The sequence below is a fragment of the Artemia sp. Qi Xiang Cuo genome, chromosome 14 (genome assembly GCF_049724085.1).
Source record: "Artemia sp. Qi Xiang Cuo chromosome 14, ASM4972408v1, whole genome shotgun sequence".
In the NCBI taxonomy this organism is placed as follows: Eukaryota; Metazoa; Arthropoda; class Branchiopoda; order Anostraca; family Artemiidae; genus Artemia; species Artemia sp. Qi Xiang Cuo.
The window spans coordinates 46,343,638-46,362,280 of record NC_142807.1 but is presented as its reverse complement, the minus strand read 5'-3'; the positions used below and the strand labels follow the sequence as shown (position 1 = coordinate 46,362,280).

Genomic DNA, 18,643 nt, shown 5'->3' with positions numbered 1-18,643 from the left:
TCACCAAATGAGTGCTAAGACTTATATCTACTAACTTTCTAAGCTCTGTATTTATTTTCCGGTGTTGCTTGCTCTTCCCTGAAGCAAACTTTCTGAAAATGCCTTCAAAATTCTTTCACCTATAAATGGTATTATTGCCCTGATTTTGACTCGGCACGGTCAAGATAAAGGACAAGTTGTCGCCTTTTTCATATAAACTTACTTCCGACGTACGAACGTCGCACAAAAATCTCAATAAATAGTTAACAAAATGAAACCTTTCGATCGTTGGTGTTCTGAAACCAAAACTAAAGCCAAGATGTGAAACACCCAGGGTACACTCCTTCAGTTTGAAAATTTTCATCACGAGAAAGGAGCTGAGAGAAACTTAAGTAAGTAAAAATTTAATGTTAGGTGATATAGCTCAATTATATATATATATATATATATATATATATATATATATATATATATATATATATATATATATATATATATATATATATATATATATATATATATATATATATATATATATATATATATATATATATATATATATATATATATATATATATATATATATATATATATGCGAACCCAATCATGTACGTATTAATTTCTGTTTGTTTTGAGTTTTGGTGTCGCTCCTTGCTTTCAGTTGAAAAATTGCATTTTTATTTAATTTCTTATTGTTTTTTAAATAATGCTGGGAATCCGACGCCCCCTTCATAGCAATGTCCCTTCCTCCACGGAAAGCTCCTTCCACGTAAAACCCGACCCCCTCCCCAAATACCAGAAAAATTTGCCCTGAAAAATTTTGTATACTTCCCAATAACCAATATTATATGTAAACATTGGACATTGTTCATAACTTGCAGACCGTCCCCCGGAGACTGTGGGGGTCATCCTCAAAGACATAGTTATTGTATTTTTCGAACATGCTGAACAAAATGGCTATCTAAAAATTATGATCCGGTGACTTTGGGAAAAAAGTGAGTGTGGGAGGGGGCTTAGTTGCCCTCCATTCTTTTTGGTCACTGAAAAAGGGCACTAGAACTTTTAATTTCCGTTCTGAATAAATCCATCAGTTTTCTGGTCTGCCCTAAGAAAATGTAAGGATGCCAAGAATAAAGAAAAATACAAGGATCTTAGTTATTTTATGCTAAAGTTATGTGGCCTGCCACACTCTTCAGCAGCTGCTGTAAGACAGTTTACGCTACTTGGTAACATCAAAACCAAATTACGGAATGGTCTTCTAATGCAAACGACTAGTTGTTTAATGCATGTCAAGCAACTAATTTGACATTCTGGAGCGTTGCTGGAATCCTGGATTATACATTTTGAAATGCGCAAGAAATACTCCGATTGGTAAATAGCTAGCAAAGGAAGAAATAAGATTGACTCTCATGCTGAACATAATTTTCAAGATGAATTCTCGCTAGAAGACTAATCTTAAGCTCCCACAAATTATTTTTAGTGTTTACTGGTTTTTATGAGTTTTGTGCTTGTATTAAATGTTTTTTTTTTCGTTTTCAATATATTTGATGTTGACTGGCCGCTTTGAAAGATGTTTCCAAAGCGTCTTTTGGTCAATATCCCAATTGATAAGAAAAATAACCTCTGGGTTCTGAGATTTCAAGATGGACATATTTTGGACATATTTAAGACGAAATATGGACATATTTTGGCTAAAATTGGATACTCAGGGGACATATTTATGGACCTAAAAGTTGGCAACCCTGACTGGCCCTTGTCTGAATTTTGTTAAAATTTCTTCTATCTTTCTACAAGTTTAAGTCACTACTATGGTGGAGCACGCTAAAACTATTTCAACACCTGCTGAGACTTCTGGGGTTCCAAATCATAAATTTGAGATGTGCCTTTTTCTCTTTTGAGTATCTAGAATATGTTTATGGCACATGCAAGATGTCATCGTCTTTATTGCGGAAGCTTATATATTTATTATTAGTGTCGCTTGCTTCATATTTTCGCTTTTCTCCTCAAGAGTCGTTTGTTTAGGAAAAAACTCTCCTCTACTCTTGCTAAATTTATTAGTTTTTAAGCCAGCATACATGCATCGGCTGATAAAGTTCAACATAAGACAATGCAAAAATTGATCGGAAGCCGTAACTTCATACCAAGTCCACGCAACGCAGTCGTGAAATAATCTAACACACAATCCTCTATCAATTCTCACCGCTTGAGAGCTGAATGAATACTGAAACTTACTTATGAAAACTACTTATGCTGAATGAAATCGAAACTTACTTACTTGCACTTGCAGCGGGACTAGATACAGACGCCTTAACCGGCCTTTAGAAGACTCTGAAAGGTTGACCCTCATTTGTTACGATCTTGTGCCAAATGTTCAGCAAACTGAAGCCAACAACTTTCCCACTTCCTGCCAAAATTTCAAAGTCCCCTAGCGGAATCAATATCATTTTTGACAGTTGTCCACCAATATTTGAATTGACCGCCAGATCACCTGCGCCAATCTGGCAAAAGAGCAGCTAAAAGCATTGGCAAGATATTGCTGTCATTGGGTCTTCTCAGGACATGGCCAACACAGTCTTCTCCATTTGACAATCGTGGCGAGGGGCTCGATGTTACAGCAGCGGTGACGCACATCAACATTTGAAATTCTGTCGGAGTTTCGAATCCTCAGAAATTTAAGTAGATAGCAGTGGTCAAAGACGTCCATATCATGAAGATGAACCCCCTTCACTGGCCAAGTCTCGACTGCACAGAAGAGAAAAACATAGCTGTACAAAGATAGGTTTGGCTTTGTTGACTCTGCCCATTAAAAACTAATGGTTAGGATTTCACAGAACACTCGAACGACCTCGAAATAGGTCTGGCCTGGATGAGAAGTTGATGTACAGAAGTTCTATTGTGAGTACGAGCTCAGTCAAAAAATAAGGTCCACAGAAAATCCTATATCAGGCACAAAATATACGCAATTAATAAAGGGAGTACAATTTACCTTCGATATTGAACCACAACCCTATCGAGTTAAATCTCTCCCTAAACCAGGCGTCGAATACAGACACGTGGCTATCTAGACATCATTGTCTAGATAAATCCCGTTCACATGTAAAATTTGATGCTTGGCAACAATAAGTAACAGTTAAGTATCTCACTTTAGAATCTAGATCTCTAAGTCTAAGATTTTGAATTCCACAAATCAGGAAGCTTCTTTAGTCACTATACCTATCATCTGTGCTTAAGAGAGGCGCTCATGAGTATGTCTGGCTGAGTTTCCATGTCTAAGCAATCGCATACCCAGAAATAAATTTTTGGGCATGGATGTCTTGCTAGATTTGCACGCAAATACTACGTAAAAGCGTTTTGTGAATCACAAAATGCTTCACAAATCACACATTGTTATGCATAAAACCACACACCTCTCTGGGACATTTTGAGCTATTTGAGCTTTTCTGAACATGTATAATCTAATCTGAAAATGTCCATCATTTAATTTAGGCTCACTTTTGTGGAGGTTCTTATGAAATTTGCTTGTCAAGACTTAATAAGCTTTTCTGAATATGCTTATTGATGGTACATAATTAAAGCTCCAGAAGTTTTGTTTGGAGCCTATACATACCTGAAGAGTCAATGACATCCTAGGACTTTTCCGCTTCAACAATTTAACATTTCTCCTTCCTTCTGTAATCCAACTGTTTTCAGTGCCTGGTCCAGCAACTTTTTCAGCAATATTTGTCAGCTTTTCATCATTAACTGCTCGTCTAATTTCAGCCTTGTAACGATCATGATTCAACCTAGAAAAATATACTTAAATCATCCTTATTTCAGGTATTATATAAATAACTGCTGAAAGTATTCATATAGTTCCGAGAATGTCCATAGTGAAGAGCAAGGGGGCTACTTTCACCTGAGAAGGTTATAAATGCATCAAATTAAAAATAATACTGCATCTAGAGAACATGGGACTTTTAGCAAATTGTTGTTTTTCCAAAACCTTTGACACATCCCCAAGAAAATATTGAGCATTTTGTCTGCAATAATTCGAAAATCGGTATGTTACACAGCATGCATTTTCCAGGAGAATGGAAAAAACAACAGCGTATTGTCTGTTTTTTATACCATTAAAAAATGTTTTTTTTGTGTGTGTGTAAAAAGGTTTGGATGAACACCCAAAATGCAGCAAATGAGTATTCACATAATTATGAAATTCTACCTCAAACAAGGCGCGAAATGCTTAGATTTCTGCTATCACGTTGATGGGGAAAGAAGTAGGGGAATGGAGGGGTCATTAGTCATGGAAGTAAGAACGCATCTAACAGAAGAATGTCCGGTAGGGACTAAGTGCTGGTTGGAATTTGGAAACATTTCATAAATTGAATGTTATGCTGGAGGACATAGCTGTGAGGGGTAAGGTCCGACAACTAGCAAGGCAAATGATAAGGATGTGAAAGTTAGCCCCTAGTCCCAAAAAGTTAGTTAGGATTTTTTTTTAAGAACTAACGAATTGGGATCTTGTGGTCTGAGCTTCGACTTAGTTTGGTGCGTTCAAAATTGGCAATAATAATTGTTATTATTGTTAGTTTTTATCCTGTAGGTATTTGAAACTGATTGACAAAAAAAAGAAAGAAATGTTTCAAAGCCAGTTTTTTTTTTAAATTTTATTGAAAATGCTTCACATAAAAAGAATTGTTTGCTTATTCAATATTCATCTATCCATAAGAGAATAAAATAATCATAGGCAGCGAAATAGCACTGCCTAAGTAAAGGACGATGTTGGCACAATGTATTTTTTTTCTTAGACCAGGGCACCTCCTATGGGAGGAGTTGTCGAAGAACTTCGAAAAGGGCTCATTCGTTTGGAAATTGAAAGGGATAGTGCCCTTTTTAATTGTCGAAAGTGATTGGAGGGCAACTAAACCCCTCCCACAACCACCATTTCCCCAATCACATCCAATCAAAACCAGGAGATAGAAATTTTGTTCAGCATAGTTGAAAAGTCTGAAAATTATGTCTTTGAGTATAACAACCCCCCCCCCCCCTCCTTCCCCCACAGCCCTCAGGGCAAAGGTTGTAAGTTACGCCCTAAGGGCATGTAAGGTTTTTATAGAAAGCGTTGTCGTATAAGCTTCAAAAAGGGCTCATTCGATTGGAAATTGATAGAGATAGTGCCCTTTTAAATAGTCGAAAGTGATCGGAGGGCGAACGACCCTCACGCCCATCATTTCCCCGAACACTTCCAATCAAAATTTTGAGACGGCCATTTTGTTCAACGTAGTTGAAAGGTCCGGAAATTATGTCTTTGAGGATTACAAATTACCCCCAGCCCTCAGGGCAAGGGTTTTAAGTTATGCCCTGGGGGCATATAAGGTTCTTATAGAAAGCGTGGTCATATAAACTTCGGAGAGGGCTCATTGGAGTGATAATCAGAAACTCTGGTGCCCTTTTTAAGAGTCAAAGTGATCGGTGGGCAGCTATCCCCTCCCCCCCCCCCCCTACACACGTCGCATTGTCCCGAAATGCATCTAATAGAAATTTTGAGATAGTCATTTTATTCAAAACAGTCCAAATATTATATAACAAGGCTTTTGAGGTTGAAAAAAAAACCAGAGCCTGGGGCCAAGGGTTGTAAGTTATGATCCTGGGGCATTTAAGGTTTTTATGGAAGGGATGGTTGTATAAACTTTAGAGGAGGCTCATTTCGTTGAAAACTGGAAGGTCTAGTTCTCTTTTAAGAGTCAAAAGTGATGGAGAGCAGCTAGCCCCCATCCCCCGATTACCCTTCTTCACCAAACGATTCTGATTAAAATTGTGAGACAGCGGTTTTGTTTAAAATAGTCCAAAGAACAAATAACAAAGCCTCTAGGGTTGACACAACCCCCAGTACCCTGGGGATAGGATTGTAAGTCATGCCCTGGGGACACAAAAGGCTTTTATAGAATGGGTGGTCGTATAAACTTCAAGATGGGGCTCAATTGATTTGAAATTGGAAGCTATAATGCCCATTTTAAGAGTCAAAAGTAATTTAAGAGCAACCACTGTTTCTGTTCCGTTCACTGTTTCTCGTTTTACGAAGCTTCTTTCGACTATGATATAAATTCGCCCGGCATCCACTCTGTGATATGTCCAAACCAAAGAATTATTGTCCCGAGTGCTGACTGCTGGTAACCACAAATTCTGTCCAATGCGTGTCAATAAATGTGCCCAAATCGGGCTAAAGGACCATACCGGTGAATGGTTATGCATGGCCTGTCATGCAAAACAAATTTCCGTGGCTGCAAAGTCGCAAGCATCTTAACTCTCACAAAAGCCTAGTGCAAAGTAACCCTTCCTGTAAGAGGAAGGGGAATCCTCACCTCTTCACCACAAATTACTACGGGACCTAAAACCAACTCTGAGCTACCGAAAGGGACTAAGCCGTCTGCGGTAAGTGTAGACATTCTTAATTATGAATCCAAAACAATTCGTCTAAGTGAGAAAATTAAGACCCTGGAAGCCAGTTTATCGGCATCTCAAGCAGAAAATCAAGAAATCCGGACAAGGCACTCAACGTTTTTGTCAGAAATGGAGGAAAAGAACAATCAAATTAAAGTGTTGACAGGTAATTTGTAGGTTAAAGACTTTCTTATAGCCCAGCGAAACAAGAACTCTCGTTGCCTATCGAAACCCGCCCTCGTGACCCTTCGCAAACTTCCCGGGACCAAGTTACCATGTCAACGCAAACGGACAATGATATCGCTGTTGCTAACCAAAATTCACCCCCTGATAATGAAGTGCAAGACATAACATCTAGCCCAAGCGTAGCCCAAGGCTGTGTGATCTTATCAGACGAAATGAATCCTGGTGATACGTCATCAGCTGGTGCAAGTGCACCCATTCCGACTCTCGCAGAGAAGAGTGACGTAAGAGCGCACGATGGTAAAACGGACATTGCCGCTCATAAATACAACACGTTTTGCCGGTTCTTTGAACAAGGATTTTGCAGACGGAAGAAAAAGTGTGGGTTTTTACATATGTGCTTAAATTTTAGATCAAAATGTTGCAACAAAACGATTGTAGTTTTGACCACGTAGATTTGTGTAGTGTTTTAACTTGTACTGACAGAGAATGCGTTTTCGCTCATGTCACTCCTGACTTTCGGAAAATAAGAGTATGTGTGCCAACGAACACGCCATTATCACTCCCTGATGGTCGCACTTACCGGTGGTAGCAACAACCTTGCGAATATCAGACAAAAAACAGTTTCGAATCCCTGCCAAGCTTTCAATCACCAAAATTCAATCCCCAAAGCCCCCCTCCCTGAATACCCCAACTTTAGTATCCCCTTTCAGTTTTCCTCCCCCTCCCATACGCACTTCTCTCCCACCTCTTCTCACCATGCCCTGGCATAACCATTTCGAAATTTTCAGATAGCAGGCAGAACGATCCACGCGTAACAGCTCCATGCAGAGTTTCTAAAACGTCAAATAGAGAGACAAACGCTAATATATTTTTTCCTCCTTGGTCACCGTTTCCATCTCGTAACCGTTTTGCAGCCCGTCATGATGAGTCAGATAGCCTAGTTATTGAATTAGATGAGTCTGAAGTCTCTCTCCCGCCTAAACAGATTTTCCCAAAACAGACAAAAGTAAACAAACCTAAAGTTATTGAAAAAGAAGTCCCTCAATCACATTCTCATGTTCCTTCCTTTTTAACTTTAAACGCGGAGAGTCTCAACGTTGATAAAATGGGGGAACTTGAGGGTTATGTTCATGTAACTGGAGCTGATGTTATTACAGTTACAGAAGAACATAAACAAAGTCCTGAACATCATAAATCATTCGTTAGGTAAGAAAGGTGGCGACGTAGCGTGTTTCGTACGTGAGCAGTTGGCGCCGCGGCTTCTGCAGATTCCCTGTATCGATGACGATGATGAAATGATTTTGATTATGACTCGACCAAAAAAGCTTCCTAGATCTGTAACTGGTATTGTTATTGGAGTGTTTTATTGCTCACCTTGTATGGCATCTTTCCAAAAAGAGGTTTGCTGAAAAGTTAGATTTGTGTGTTGATTTTATTAATTCTAAGTACCCAAATGTTGGATTTTGCGTTACTGTGATAAGAACGATCTAAGAATTGAAATTTTCCTCAGAAGTCAAGGACTCATGTAAATAGTAAAGTTTCCGACTACTAAAGGTAATACTAAACTCGGCGTAATTTGCACAAATTTGTCAGAATATTATAATAAACCTTAAGACCTACCTCACCTTGGTGGTAGCTACCACTACATGATAAAGTGGGCTCCTCTGCCTTCGTATAAAGTAAAATATGTCATTGAGAAAGTTTCCTACCGACCTCTTTCGGAGAGGGGTCTCTTAGAATTTGGAAATTGGATTACATCCGAGTGCTGGGATGAGGTAGAAATTTTAGAGTCCTTCGATGAAAAAGCTAAATATTTGCAAGATAAATTAAGAAACAAATATGAAGAATGCTTTCCTGATAAAACGTTCAAGCGGTGCAAGACAGATCGTCCTTACATAACCCAAGAAATTAAGGATTTGATTCAGCATAAAATTCAACTAAGAAAAGAAGGGAAAATAGGAAATACTGATATGCTCTGCAACAAAGTACGTAAAATGACAAGAAAAGCTGCAGCTGAGTATTACCACAAAAAAATGATAAACTTTTTTAAATCAAAGCCTAGCATGTGGTATAAGGAAATAAAACGAATTTGTGGAAAATCCCCCAGTGGTGTTGATTTCTGGTCAATTCTAATGATGAAACAGTTGTTAACCAGTCAAATGGTCATTTGGCCAGAATAATCCAGTCTTTGCCGCCTCTTGATGTAAATAAAACGAACCAAGAGTATCAGAAAATTACAAATGGTGGCGTACCTTTACCTATTATTTCTGAGGATCAAGTTTTTAGTAAAATAAATACACTTAAATGAACTAGTATAACTTCCATAGATAATCCGATTGAACTTATAAAAGCATTTTCTGATAAATTGACTAAGCCACTAGACACATTTTTAATTGCATTTCAACTTCTTCAGTTTACCCACAGATATGGAAAACGGGGTATATTACTTCAATCCCTAAAAGAAATACGGAACTTAATTTCGATGGTCTGAGGCCAATCATTTTGACCCCCTTGTTCAGCAAAATGTACGAAAGTTTTCTAGCAAATTGGCTAAAAGCTGAAGTTGAACCCCTCCTTGATCCTATCAGTACGGTAACAGAAAGAATACAAAAACATCCCATTATCTAGTCAGTCTTTTACATTTTATTTTTAAGCATGTTGATGAGCTCATCTGAGTAACAATGGCTAAACTTAATAACAATTGATTTTAAAAAGGGTTTCGATTTGATTGGTCATAACATTTCAACTTATAAGCTTTTAATTGATTTTAGAGTGAATCCTGGTGTTGTGAAAATGATTCAGAGTTTTTTAATAAATGGGTTCCAAATACTAAAATATAAGAAGTCTTTCTCTCAACCTGAGCCAGGTTTTTGTGGCGTACCTCAAGATACTATTCTGGGTCCTATTCTTTTTCTAGTTATGATCAATGATATTGCTAATGATTGTGAAACCCACTGGAAATATGTTGACGACCTTACCCCTGGAGAAATTTTTGAAGCAAATGAATGTAGCAAAGCTCAATTTTAACTGATAACGTGAAGACTGAAGCTTCCAGTTCAAATATGACAGTAAATCTTCAATTTGAACTATTTCATTTTTAAATTCTTCTGAACCAAATTTTCTACCCACTATCTCTGCTTCTCTTAAAGTCAGGAAGATTAAACTCTTGGGAGTTATTATTACCAGTGATTTAAAATGGGAAGCAAATACATCTAGTCAAGTAAAAAGAGGTAATACTGGGCTGCAGATGCTCAAGCTTATGTCGAAACATGGCGCCCCTACAGATCTCCTCCTCCGAATATTTACATCTTTTATTCCCGCAATTCTGGAATACGCAGCTCCTCTATGGCATTTTGGACTGACGGCTGAGCAATGCGCCAGGCTCGAAAGAGCTGTAATGATAGTAATAATAATAATAATATATTGCGAAAACAGGTTTGCGCCTCTATCTACAAAAATTTAAATAATCAAATGCTTTATCACTATAATGTTTGTCAATTTTTTTTTCTTAAATGCATTGACTGAATCTGAGTTAACAGTGTCTGATGGTAGTGCATTCCACTCAGAGACAATGCAGTTGCTGAATGCCCATCTCCCAACATCTCTTCTGAAACGTTCTTCAGTTAGCTTAAACTCGTGACCTCTCAGGTTATTATTCTTGAATGTTAATATCTCTTCTGGAGGGATGTTGTCGTAGTATCTGTTGCATATTTTGTATACTTCAATAAGATATCCTCTCAAAAATCGGTATGAGAGGCTTGGGAGCGACAGTTTTTTCAAATGGTCTTGGTATGATAAGTCTCTAAGTGATAGAACAAATTTAGTAGCCCTCCTTTGAATTTTTTCTATTGCATTGCTGTCTTTTTGAAAAAACGGTGTGGTTGTCGTATGACCGTATTCGATCATTGGTCTCGCTAACGATTTGAAGAATATAGAAAACAGTGTTGAGTCAGTAAGAGAGAAATTTCTTCAAATAATTCCCAAGACTTGTGATGACTTAGAGATGATTGACTTGTAGTGCTTGGTGAAAGTCATATCACTGTCTATTGTCACTCCCAGGTCTTGAGCTTCTTCTTGTATAGGTATCTGTTGTCCTTCAAAGCAGTAGTGCCGAGAAATGTGTTTTGGGCCTAGCCGAATGTGACAACTTTTTTCTGTATTCACTTCCATGCTCCATTTTTTCATCCATTCTGCTGTTTTGTTTAGGTCTTGCTGTAGTATTTCTGTATCTTCAAGGCTTGTTATTGCGCGAAAGATTTTCGTGTCATCTGCATAAAGCAGTATCTCTGAATCTATGGTATTTGGGAGATCATTTATGTAAATATTGAATAGTAAAGGCCCCAGATAGTATCAAAGCAGGCAGAAATGTTGTATGAAGGGCTTCTGACAAAGTTTAAAATGCAAACTCTGAAAAAAGAAGAGAAAAACTCTGCATGGATTTCGGAAGACAATCTCTGATCTACCCAATCCACAAACCCGTTTTCCTCCCTCAATCCACAACAAAACGACTACCGCGCAGGGCTGCAGTACCTGTTGAGAAACTTCAGCCGGTATGTTCTGCCCATCAGCGGTTAGCGAACAGTTTTATGCCTAGTTTTGTAAATATGTACAGCGAAAACCAGGAGGATTAATTAGTATTTTTTTTTTTAATATTCGCTTTTTTTAATATTTTGGTGAAAATAAAAGTTTACCTATCTATCTATCTATAAACTTCGGAGGGGACTCATTAGATTGGTAATCTGAATTTATAGTGCCCCTTGTAAGAGTCAAAGTGATCAGAGGGCAGCTACGGCCTCCGCCAACACGCCATGTTTTCCCGTAACACATCGAATAAAAAATAATCATTTTATTCAAAATGGTCCAAAGATCATATAACAAGGCTTTTGGGGTTGATACAAACCCCCAAAGCCTGGGGTCAAGGGTTGTAAGTTATGCTGCGGGGAATTTAAGGTTTTAATGAAAGGGATGGTTGTTTAACTATAGAAGAGGCTCATTTGGTTGAAAATTGAAAGTTTTAGTTCCTTTTAAGCATTAAAAGTAATGAGGGAATTTAGCCCCCCTCCCATCCCGACAACCCCCTTTTTTCACCAAAGGCATCTGATTGAAACTATAAGATAGTGGTGTTGTTCAAATTAGTCCACAGAACTTATAATAATGCCTCTAGGATTAACACAACCCCCCAGCGCCCTGGAGATAGGGTTGTAAGTTATACCATGAGGGCATATAAAGTTTTTATGGAATGGGCGGTCGTATAAACTTCAGATGGGGCTCATTTGATTTGAAATTGGAAGTTATAGTGACCTTATTAAGAGTCAAAGTGATTTGAAAGCAATCGCCCCCCCCTCCCTCCATGCTCATCAGTTCCCTTAACACCTCTAATCAAAATTTGGAGATAACAATTTAGTTCATCGTAGTTGAAGGGTCCGGAAATTATGTCTGTGAGGAAGACAATAATCCTCCCCCCTTAAGCTCTCAGAAGGGTTCAAGTTTATGCCCTAGGACATATAAGGTTCTTATAGAAAGGGTGGTCCTATATGCTTTGGAGGAGACTCATTGGATTGGTAATCAGAAGTTCTAGTGCCCTTTTTAAGAGTCAAAGTGATCTACTACTATTATTACTATTGTTCCAACTACTACTTGTAAGGTTAAGAGCATTAAGATGAAAATTTCACGAAGTATACGAATATACATGTTATCAAACGATAAAATTGACAATATAATAGCAATGGGTAATTGTTTTAAGTTGATTAGTTATACTACTGCTGTAGCTACTATTACAATTATACCTAAGGGTATGAACGTGAAAGTTTCAGTGAATATTTCTGAAAATTTACGTTGTAGGGATGACAACCTGCCATCCGTATGCTGTTTGTCAAAAGGGAATATCAGCAATATCGTAGGAACAGTTTCGGTTGTGAAATTAAAACTTACAACGCTTATTGTGGGGGATGTTGAACTAACCAAAGTGTATAGTGCTATGCCTAAACACTTTATGCCTATATAGGTTGTCAAGAGGACGTATCAGCAATATTCAGGACCAGTTGATGGTATCAAGTTAAAAATTTCATTGTGTGTTGAAGGGGGTGTTGAAAAAAGGCGCTCTGTGCATACTGCTAATAATACTACTACTGCTACTACAACCATTGCTATTACACAAGCTAAGGGTATTAAGGTGAAACTTTCAGAAATATTTAGGCAGATGCTGAACTAAATCAAAACGAACTATGATCATGTCGATTGTCAATAGAGTGACAAAGCAATATCACATTAACGGCTTACATTATTAAATTAGACCTTTCGGGGTAAGTTGTGACGGATTTTGAACTACCCAGAAGGCAATATGTGTATACTTTTGATACTACTTCTACGGTTGCAGTAACAAACGACACTAAGGGCATTAGCTTGAAACGTTTAGGGGGAGTTTCAATTAAACGAAAAGTATACGCATGCAAGTATTGAAAGGACATATAAGCAATATCATATTACAATAACGGCTTACATCATTAAGTTAGATCTTTCAGGGTAACTTGTGACAGATTTTGAACTACCCAGAAGCCACTATGTGTATACTTTTGGTACTGCTTCTACGGTTACTGTGACTTTTAACACTAAAGTGCATTAATTTGAAACGTTTAGAGGGAGTTTCAATCAAACGAAAAAACTACACACATGCAAGTATTAAAAGGGCATATAAGCAATATCATATCATATTACAATAACAGCTTGCATTATTAAGTTAGACCTTTCAGGGTAAGTTGTGAAAAGATTTTGAACTAGCCAGAAGACACTATGTGTAAACTTTGATACTACTTCTATGGTTACTGTACCTAATGACACTAAGAGCACTAAGTTGAAACGTTTAGGGGGAGTTTCAATTAAACAAAAAAAAAAACTATATGCATACAAGTATTAAAAGGGCATATAAGCAATATCATAGGCAGCGCTGCTCTATCATAGCAAGTAATATCATTGACATTTTAAAGGAGCTAATTTGATTTGAAATTCGAAGTTCTAGTACCTATTTTAAGAGTCAAGAGTGATTGGAGGGCAATCAGCCCTCCTTTTTAGCTCATAATTTTCCAAACACTTCCAATTAAAATTGAAGACAAATATTTCGTTCAGCATAGCTGAACGGTCTTGTAACTGTATCTCTAGGGGTATTGCGTAGGTCAACCCCCCACAGTTATGCAATTTCCCCATTATGTTTAAAAACTAAATGTTGCCTTAAGATTAAATCAAAAAGCACTGTGGGCATGCTGATTGCCAATAAGACATCTCAGCATTATCCCAAGAACGACTGAGGGTATTATGTTCAAACTTTCGGGGCTACTTCTATTACTACTTCTGCTCTTAAAATTCAACCAAATTAAAAGGATTGTAAGTGTATCCAAGCTGTCAAAGAGCATAAATAGATTGCTTTGCGAATGCTATCAAGTTTTATTTTTCAAGTCATCTAGAGGAGGTACAAAACTAAATTAAACACAAATATTTGTGTCCAGATTTTTAGAAGGGTGTATGTTGTAAAAAATTGCTGAAAAATCTTCTCCAGCATACAAATAGCAGGTCAAACAATAGATTCTTAAAGATAAACCGAAAAGATTCAAACTATTATTTTCTTTTCCCCTGAAAAGACCATGTCAATATAAAATAAACAGAAATTAATTTAAAAAAAACTTTTTCCACAAAATAAGTTTTTCAAAGAAAAGAACTCCATTAAATCAAAAATGAGCAAAAATAAAATTAAATAATTTACAAAGCGTAAGACTACCACAAAACAGCATCGATAAATAAATGAAACCCAGAATGAATAGAAATAACAATAAATAACCAGGTCAAACTCAAAACCAGCAGAAATTAACATGAGTAGAGCTCAAATTCCATATGCTTTCCCAAGGCCAGAACATAATTTGCACTTTAGGCCCTACTGAAATTTTTTCTAATGTTTTCACTTTTAAGCTTGTACAAGAGGTAATGGAGCTCCTAGTATTCCCTTGTTCTTTGCTCTACTTTCTTTTGGTCCATACAAAACACAGTGTTTGAAATAATAGTCTTTCATACAGCTATTTTCGAGCCAATCACACTCTTCCAGCCAAATTTTTTTATATGATCGGCTATGTCCTTTTTCAACATAAACTGGAAATTTGATTATATCCATTTGTAGCCACACATTTTTTTTTCAATAAATCTATATTTTTCATCACTTGAAATAACAAATGTATAAAAAATGTATCTTATTGCAGTATTGGTTACCCCAAAATTTTTACAAAATTAAAAATGTTGACAAAATTGTAATAAGGAGTAAGAACAAATGTTAGTAGTAATGGCATATGCTAGTGATTCAAGCCACCTTTGTTTTTCTTGAGTGCAGAAAAATATTCTAATTCGAGACCTTATTGACTAAAATCCCATTGGAAAATTTTTGACAATTTTCCAAAACTTTTGATGATGTACATCTATGATATTAAAGAAAACCGTCTCTAAAAGATGGATCCGCTGCAGAATGATGGATATCTTCAGAATGGAAAACTAAAAATAGTTAGGGTTGTTTTCTGGCATGTTGTTGAAGTTTTTAGCCACATGGAGCCTTATTAATTTCCACTAGAATCCTTTTTCTCGTTAACACCCAAGTAGATCTAACCTTAAATGTAAACTTTAGTGCAACATGGACCAGGAAGACAAAGACCCTCCTCCCCTTCTGCAAAACGAAAGATAATAAAAAACTTCCCTTTGCAATATAAATTTCTTTGTATTTACCCCCTTTTGGTGTCAGATGTATTTGAAATCGCCATTTCTATTTTATTGAAGGTATTACTGTCTATTAACCAACTTAAAGTAATTTATTTATTCCACTGCATCTACTCATTGAACAAAAACCACCCCCCCCCCTGTGTTTTAAATAAGCTATAGAGGGTAAGACCCCTCTCTCGATCCCTGACGTTTGCACATAAGTCTAGATACTGTATAAAAAATTATTTGAGAATGATTCTATCATAATAATCATACCCGAAGTGTTCTTTAAAAAAAGGGAGGAGGGGGGAAGGGTGTCTGAAATTTCAAAGCTAACTTTACAGTTATAATTTTCATATATTTCCAGGATTGCTCTTCATAAAGAACTTTCCCCATAATTTTCCCAAGAATATAATTATCGACGATCACAGCAGAAATAATGTATTTTGTGTGCATTTTGATGACCTGGGCAATGCTCAACTTTCGGGAGTAATTTTTATGATTGAACAATGTGAGTGAAGGTTTAAAGCATTTTTCTGTGAAAATTGTTCGACTATTTCTTTTTAATTATGTTGCTAGAGAGGAGTAGGGGCTTGTACAAGAATTATCTGAGCTCATATGAAAATAAAAGGAATGTAAGAAAGCGGAGAAAGCATTAAAATATGAACTATGGAGGTGTGAAGTGGAGGCCATGAATAAAACTGCAGAGGATCTGGAAGATGCAGCTAGACGGCATAATAGTAAAATATTGTACTGGCATATTAATAAATTGAGAGGGAGTAGTCAATCCGAATATGTCTTAAGTTAAAGATAGGAACGGGGCCACGATTAGTGATAAGGAAAGAGTTAAAGATAGATGAGCAGAACATTTTGAGAACGTGCTAAAGTGAGATAGAATTGCAGGAAAAGGTATAGAGGAAAATGAAAAGTATGTGGAGGAAGAATTAGCAACAGTACTAAAAGGATTAAAAATAATAAGGCTCCAGGTGCTGATACTGTGGTAAATGAGTTTCTTAAATATGGTGGCTCTGAGGTTAGAAATAAGTTATTGAAAATTATTAAGAAGATTTTTCAAAAAGCGGAAGTACCTAGCAATTTCAGGAAAACCTTAATTAAAACACTGTATAAGAAAGGTGATAAGAGTGAGTGTGGAAATTATTGAGGCATTAATATGGTTTCTGTAGGTAGCAAATTACTTAGTAATATGATAGTTTTTAGATTGAGAGATACTGTAGAAAAAGTTTTAAGAGAAGAACAGTGCGGTTTTAGAAAAGGTAGAGGATTTCTCGACTAAATTTTCATTCTTAGAATAATAATTTAGAAATGCCTGAGCTGTCAAACACCTTTGGTCCTCAGTTTCATAGACTATGAGCAAGCGTTCGATTCCGTTGATAGAAGGGCTTTAGCAAAGGTCTTATCCTTGTATGGTATAGCAGACAAATACATTAAAGTGATTAGTGGTACGTATGAGAATAACACTGCAGCGGTTCAGGTAAGAAATGAGATTAGCAGCTGGTTTTGTATTAGACCAGGAGTTAAACAGGGTTGTGTTCAACCCCCCTTTATATGGATCATTTTTATGGACTTTGTCTTAAGGAGCACAGGAAAAGCAATGGGAGACCATAGAATCAAATGGGGAGGAAAAACTCTCCTGGACTTAGATTATGCTGATGATTTAAGCATCCTAGATGAAAGTGTGAGCAAAATTAATGAACTTTTAGAGGTTTTGCGAGTTCAGGATGCTAGAATAGATTTGAAAATTAATGTTAAGAAGACTAAGTCACTAAGGATAGGAATAAGTGACGATGAAAAGGTGACATTGGGTAATGAAGACATTGATCAGGTGGGCAGCTTCATTTACCTTGGTAGTATTATTAGTAAAGACGGCGGGAGAGGTGAACATGTTAAAAGTAGAATAGCCAAGGCTCAGTGTGTTTTTTTCACATATAATAAAAAATTTGGAAGAACAGTAAGATAAGTCTGAAAACCAACATTAGAATATTGGAAGCACAGTGATGAAAGTGCTCAAATATGGCTCTGAAGCATGGCTGCTTTGAAAAGCGGAAGAAGATTTACAAGATGTTTTCCAAGATGTTTACGAAGAATCTGGTTCAATCCCGCTTTCTAGGGCTATAATGAGAGAAAGCATGAGATGGCTAGGACACGTTCTGCAGATGGAGGATGACATATTGCCGAAGACTGTCCTTTTTGGCCAACCGTCAAGGCCAGCAGGTTGTTTTTGTTTAGGGTGGGAGGATGTCATAAAGAAAGATTTAAAGGAAATCCGAACGTCTTTGGATGGTGAACAGAGGGATGCTTTGAATAGGGTGGGATGAAGGAGGCGCATGAGTTGTTGTGTTGGCCTCAGGCAGCTGGGTGCTGTGGTGAGCTGTTAGTAATAGCAGTAGTAGTAGTAATTATGTTGCCAAAAGCTTAGTTTGTGTTTATATGGTCAAATGCATATGAGGTATGATTGGAATATAGCCAGAAACATGCTTTAAAATAATTCAATCCTTCAGGAACTGATCTTGAACCAGAAGTATTGATTTGGGACAAGTTTGATGGTTTTTGACTGTGCTCTTTTGAAGCCTTACCCATTGATTTCTTCTATTCAAGAGCAAATTCTTCTATATTTCTTCTGGCTTGGTTGGAGTGCATATAGTCTTTTCATAATGAGCACTGAATTTACCAAAAAGGATAGTGCTTTTATCTTTTTTTGTCCTTCAAGCACAGCTTTGATTGAGTGTGGTATGTCCTTTTTCATGAGGGTTTCTACACTCCCTCCTCCTCTTCTGTGTTGACCAATAGTTTCTGTAACTAAGGAAGCCAGGTATAGATGTTGCCTGAGACAGTGTAAATTTGATCCCTGGAGGTAAGCCATATGAAAACTTTGACCAAGTACATGTTCAATCAGTTTATTTGATTTTATAATTGAAAAACATTAAAACAACTCATGGTCAACTATTATATCTTCCATTTTCTCTCTGAAGACATAAATTCCGGATTGCTATCAGTTGTTATTAAAGGGGATTTTCCTCTGAAATATGTTTGCCCTTTTAAATGCTTAGATACTTCTTCTTTAGGAACCAATAAATGTTGACTTGATAAAGGCTTGATTCTCTTTTCTGTTAAGTCATTTGTTCTCCTTATTGAGATGCAGAAGGATTGGCTACTTTGCTCCTGAGGTTTATAAATTCAATGTTTGCCTGTCTCCTAGCTACTTGGCTTAGAAGAGAGACAATTGCTTTTCTTGCAAATATAGCTTTGACTTATTTGGATTGCCCAAAAGTAGAGATGAGGTGGCTGAAGGTCAAAAATGAGCCCAGCTTTT

At 37.0% G+C, this 18,643-nt stretch overlaps 1 protein-coding gene across 1 annotated transcript in view; it reads right to left on the bottom strand.

Annotated features, from left to right (window-relative positions):
* Positions 1-18,643, bottom strand: part of LOC148944527 (uncharacterized) — a 62,378-nt gene that overhangs the window by 23,553 nt on the left and 20,182 nt on the right. Inside the window, exon 2 of the mRNA XM_089100412.1 lies at positions 3,587-3,761. Coding sequence (XP_088956538.1) covers positions 3,587-3,761 — 175 coding nt within the window. The remainder of the gene's footprint in view (positions 1-3,586; positions 3,762-18,643) is intronic.